At 38.6% G+C, this 5,764-nt stretch overlaps 1 protein-coding gene across 1 annotated transcript; it reads left to right on the top strand.

Annotated features, from left to right (window-relative positions):
* Window positions 1-283: 283 nt before the first annotated feature.
* On the top strand, window positions 284-5,242 carry LOC117909391 (subtilisin-like protease SBT5.4). The gene is made up of 11 exons (XM_034823421.1): window positions 284-454; window positions 666-775; window positions 858-955; window positions 1,050-1,214; window positions 1,911-2,019; window positions 2,722-3,256; window positions 3,527-3,624; window positions 3,742-3,987; window positions 4,078-4,192; window positions 4,273-4,486; window positions 4,565-5,242. Exons 1-11 carry the CDS (start codon window positions 371-373, stop codon window positions 5,095-5,097), a joined length of 2,307 nt encoding a protein of 768 aa, XP_034679312.1. The 5' UTR covers window positions 284-370; the 3' UTR covers window positions 5,098-5,242.
* The last annotated feature ends 522 nt before the right edge of the window (window positions 5,243-5,764 follow it).

Here is a 5,764-nt window from a genome sequence, read left to right as displayed (position 1 = left end):
CCCTTTATGGAAACCACATTAGCAAATCCAAGTGCTATAACTTCAGATCATCACCTTTGGAAGCCACTAATTTGGCATCAAAATGAGGAAAAAACAAAATCAGTTCCAAGAAACACATAACTGTAAATATTATAAATAAATAAATTAAATTAAATTAAAAAGCCTGAAGATTTTTTATTTCCAATTCTTAAATTGCATAAGTTGGTTGCTTAGAAATTGGAAGAGTCCCCACCACTTTCCGTTATAAAAAAGGGAGATGAAGATGTCTATCCCATAAAAGGTAGAAACAGAGTATTTAAAAACAGGGGAGAGAGGCCACCATTTACACATCTCTACAGATACAGAGAGAGTTAACCATTAGAGAGAAGACATGAGGCTTTCTCTGCTTCCTTCTTTACTTCTCTCATTCCTTCTCTTTTCGCTGTTACAGATGCCCACTTTTGCCACCAAAAAGGCAAGCATTTCATGTCTTTCTCTCTTTTATATTATTTTATATTAGTATATAAACCAACATGAATAATTGTTTGTTTCAGAAGTGATGAAAAATGGTGATGAACCCGGTACAAGGGTGACATCTTAATATTATCTAGTACCGTTTATCATATGCGGTGTTCATTTTTGTTTTTTTTTTCTCTTCCTGTTTCCTTCTTTTTTCTGTGCTGCAGTCTTATATAGTTTACTTGGGAGCGCATTCGCATGGCCCAGAGCCTACGTCTGTTGATCTCGATCGCGTGACAAATTCCCATTATGATTTTCTGGGATCTTTCTTGGGAAGGTACATAATTTTGTTATACTTCGGCATTATTTCTGGTTTCTTCATGTGGGATTCACAATCAAGTCTCTTTTACGTTACACAGCAATGAGAAGGCAAAGGACGCCATGTTCTACTCCTATAACAAGAACCTCAATGGCTTCGCTGCAATCCTCGAAGAGGAAGAAGCAGCGGAAATTGCAAGTGAGGAGTCCACTTCATGTTTTCATGTTTCCACCCTTTATCTTTTTCTCATTTTTGTCATAATAAGCACAACTGCATTTGCTTTTCAAAACAGAGCATCCAAATGTTATATCAGTTTTCTTGAACAAGGGAAGGAAACTGCACACAACCCGGTCATGGCATTTCCTTGACTTGGAAAAGAATGGAGTCATTCAACCGAATTCAATTTGGAAGAAAGCCAGGTTTGGTGAAGATACAATTATCGGAAACCTTGACACAGGTAACTTCTTAACTTCTTTTTCCTGAATTTTCTCATCTTTTTGAACTCAAGTAGTTTGCTCTGAACAGATGGGAGTATTAAATTCATTTTGGCGGTTACATTTTCCTGAAAACTAGCAAAACCCTTCTTCTTCTTCTTCTTCTTCTTCTTCTTCTTCTTCAGTGAGTTTTTGCAAGATGATTTGATGTGTACACGCTTTTGGCAATAGGTCTTTCTCTGAATCAATATCCTTTGTGTTATGGTATTTGACTTGGCCATATTGGATCACATTTTTTGTCATTGGAAGAAAGGAAGAAAAAGGAAGAATGATAATGAACTTGATTTAATTCAAATTCATTTGAAACTTCACCAACCCATTATAGCATTTTGCTTGGCTTGTGGTTTGACTTTATCCAAATTCAAATTCTCTTATTGCATTATTGAGAATTTCGGAATTTGATTTATGCGAGTACTCATTACCGCTTTGTTCTTGCAAAATGCATGATTAGAAAGCACTTGATCATCAGATTTCTTCTCTATCACTTGTGTTTCTGATGTTTGGAGCCATGATATTTTAACTGTGAACGATAGATAATGGTAGGGTCACAAACAAAAAGTGGAAACAAAAGACGACTATTCATATTCTCTTGTTTCTCTTTTGCTTGAAATTCATTGGATACACGTTTTGATAATGGGAATGTGCCTTTGTTGCGCTAGGTGTTTGGCCTGAATCAAAGAGCTTTAGTGATGAGGGAATGGGACTAGTTCCATCAAAGTGGCGGGGGACATGTCAGGATGAAACCAAAAATGCTGTTACTTGCAACAGGTATATTCTCTTCTTGTAGAGATCCTCCCCATCTTCCTCACCTGAGTACAAGAAAAAGAGAAAGGGTGAATTGCCTTCTAGGATCATTGTTGGTATTTTGGTTTTATTTTCCTACAAGATGATGGAGATAGGCAAAACCAACACAAAATCAGTTTTTCATGTGCATGGTAAAGGTCTATTTTTGCTCAACCTATATGATGCAAATTTGAAGAAAAAAGCTCTGAAATAAAGTTCATGAATGTGGGGATATTATGATCTCTAAGTAGTCCATCTTGGAAACAATGGAAAAGGACAAGAATTGAAAATTTATTTAAAAGTTAAAGCATGTTTTGTTGTGTTAAAACATGGTCTAGTTGTTTGAGCATCTATATGTTTCTACATAGGAGGAGCAAATTGAGAAAGTTTGCTCAATTTTCAAAAGTTAGTTCCTCTTCCTCACTGAACATAGTAATATGATTGAGATTTACGTGTGATCCTGCCACGCCCCGCCCTACACTATATGCTGGCTCCTAATGGTACTGAGCAACCCACTGACTTTCTCGGTTTTTTGTTTTGATACAAGTTGCTAACAGAGTTGAGATCATCCTGATATACTTCCCTCTTTCTTCCATAAAAATGTTGTCTAGGCAAAAGAGAACAATTTTCCTGGTTTCTTAACTGAAGGCACCCATTGCTCTTTTGAATTGTCCTGAAATTTTTCAGGAAGCTTATTGGAGCAAGGTACTTCAACAAAGGTTATGCTGCTCATGCTGGTCCACTCAACTCCTCCTTCAACTCAGCGCGCGACCATGAGGGACATGGCTCCCACACCCTATCTACTGCTGGGGGTAGCTTAGTTTATGGAGCAAGTGTGTTTGGTTATGGTAATGGTACCGCAAAAGGCGGGTCACCAGGAGCCCGTGTGGCTGCTTACAAGGTGTGCTGGCCCCAAGTCAACAATGGTGGGTGCTTTGATGCAGACATCATGGCTGCATTTGATGCTGCTATACACGATGGTGTTGATGTTCTATCAGTATCTCTTGGTGGGGACGCCAGTGATTATTTCACAGATGGTCTTGCAATTGGTTCTTTCCATGCTGTTAAGAGGGGCATTGTTGTAGTTTCCTCTGCTGGAAATGATGGGCCAAAGGATGCGTCGGTATCAAACGTATCACCCTGGATGATAACGGTTGGTGCTAGTACCATTGACAGGGAATTCACAAATTACGTTGCTCTTGGCAATAGAAAGCACCTCAAGGTACTAATCACCTTAACCACTACGATTATCTATTAATTATAGCAAAGTTGAGGCCCCATTTTTCCTTGTCTCTTCCTGGACATCTAGAACGAACACCTGCAGATGGTTATTGGACATCCACAAACCAATTAGATATTGCTACCCTGTTTGGAAGAAGTTTGTGCATATTCATTTTCACCAGATGGTTATTGTTAGTGTGATGGCTAGTGAGCGATACTCATTTTCACTGCATACTCCATCCCACTAACACGCTCCTATTTTACTGGGCAGGGCATGAGCCTCTCAACCAAAGGCTTGCCATCAAACAAGTTCTATCCAGTGACCAGCAGTTTAGATGCTAAAGCTGCCAATGCGTCTGCTCAAGATGCGTGAGTGAAACAACTCTATGCTAGACTGATTTGTTTTTTTTTTTTTTTTTCAATTCCACCTTAACTATGGTAGCTCTTATCAAAAGCCCTGATGGTTATGTGCTTGAACAAATGCAGCATTCTCTGTAAGCCCGGAACCCTCAACCCAAAGAAGGTGAAGGGGAAGATCTTGGTCTGCCTTCGAGGGGAAAATCCGAGAGTTGAAAAGGGCCAGCAGGCTGCACTTGCAGGCGCTGTTGGGTTCATTCTAGCTAATGATATGCAGAGTGGAAATGAACTCATAGCCGACCCTCACGTCCTTCCTGCTTCCCATGTCAACTTCTCTGATGGTGCAGCTGCCTTTAATTACATCGACTCTACCAAGTAATTCCCTGTCCCTTTTGTTGTCTCCTGTCCAAGTTCTAGCCTCCTTAGTCTTCACTACTCAATTTTGCCAATCATGCATATTAACAGGAACCCCATGGCTTACCTAACCCGTGTGAGGACCCAATTGGGAATAAAGCCTGCTCCATTTATGGCCTCTTTTTCATCGAAGGGACCCAACACCATTACACCAGAAATTCTCAAGGTCTGCTCACCCACTCAATCCTTCTCTACAAGGAGGTCATCCACGTGTGATCTTATGTATAATTTTCGTTTCATTTTCAGCCTGATATAACTGCCCCAGGGGTGAATATCATAGCTGCATACAGCGAATCAATAGGGCCAACTGATCAAACATTTGACAAACGTCGAATTCCTTTCAACGCACAATCAGGCACATCCATGTCCTGCCCTCACATCTCTGGCATTGTGGGCCTTCTCAAAACCCTTCACCCTGATTGGAGCCCTGCAGCTATCAAATCCGCAATCATGACAAGTGGTACTAGGGTTTTACCCTTTATGTCTAATGCTGAATCATTCTGGCTTTCGTACATTTCTGATTCTTTCTCATTTGCAGCAAGAACACGAGATGACAATATGGAGCCGTTGCTGAACTCATCAAACCTTAAAGCAACTCCATTCAGCTATGGTGCAGGCCATGTTAGACCAAACCGGGCCATGGATCCTGGACTGGTATATGACTCCACTGTTAATGACTACCTCAACTTCCTATGTGCCATTGGGTACAATGAGACCCAACTTCAAATATTCTCACAGAAGCCATACAAGTGCCCCAAGTCCTTCAGTCTCACAGGCTTCAACTACCCTTCAATCACAGTTCCTAATCTCTCAGGCTCAGTTACCATTTCCAGAACTGTCAAGAATGTTGGCACTCCCGGCACGTATACGGCGAGTGTCAAGGCACCACCTGGAATTTCAGTTGCTGTGAAACCCAATAAATTGGAGTTCAGGGAGTATGGTGAGGAGAAGAGCTTCCGCCTTACCCTGAAAGCTAAAGGACGTCGGGTGGCTGAGGACTATGTTTTCGGACGATTGACATGGTCAGATGGTCAGCACTACGTTAGGAGTTCTATTGTTGTCAAGGCCTAAGAGTCAGCGTAGGGGTTTAGGATATATTTATAGTCGTATTTGTTGAAATTCTCCTATATTTAAAATAAAAATAAAAAATCTCATATTTTAACGTCGATTTGAGCAAAGAAAAACGAAGCAATAAGAAGGTAATTATTGATTAGTACTTGGCATCTACATGATCAGGTTTATTGCATGACTTAATTTTTAAATATATGCATTTTAAATCATTTAATTTTTATATTAAAGAATTAAAATAAATAAAATAAATTTGAAATAATATATAAACATAATTTATTGACTTTAAATTTTTTTTTTCTTTCTTTTATTTTTTCTTTCAATTTTCTTTTCTTATATTTTCTTTCAAATTTTTCAAAAACCAAAAATAACCAAAAAATTATAATTTCCAAGCTTAAGTAAACCATTGTACTGAGACTTCCAAGAAAAAATACATATTATCATTGTAAAAGAAGAAGAAGAAAAAAAAAGAAAAATAATAAAAAAACAAAATAAATAAAAAAACTGAACTACATATGGCAACCCTTACTAAGCTAAGGTGGCAACTCTATTTTATTTTAATTGGGAAAAGATAATTATAGTTAAAAATGAAGGAATTACGATCTAATTAGAAGAGTTGAGAATGGTAAAAGAGGTTTTTGAATATAAAAATAAGCAATGTGATTAATAA

This window comes from Vitis riparia, chromosome 19, assembly GCF_004353265.1.
Source record: "Vitis riparia cultivar Riparia Gloire de Montpellier isolate 1030 chromosome 19, EGFV_Vit.rip_1.0, whole genome shotgun sequence".
NCBI classification, from domain to species: Eukaryota; Viridiplantae; Streptophyta; class Magnoliopsida; order Vitales; family Vitaceae; genus Vitis; species Vitis riparia.
Note: the sequence above shows the minus strand (reverse complement) of the source record. Positions and strands in the feature narration are given on the sequence as shown.

Excerpts from the sequence above, each read along its gene's own strand:
- LOC117909391 (XM_034823421.1), top strand. The coding sequence starts at position 371 with ATGAGGCTTTCTCTGCTTCCTTCTTTACTTCTCTCATTCCTTCTCTTT. Across the intron at positions 2,020-2,721 it reads AATGCTGTTACTTGCAACAG|GAAGCTTATTGGAGCAAGGT; the intron begins GTATATTCTCTT and ends GAAATTTTTCAG. Across the intron at positions 3,257-3,526 it reads GCAATAGAAAGCACCTCAAG|GGCATGAGCCTCTCAACCAA; the intron begins GTACTAATCACC and ends TTTACTGGGCAG.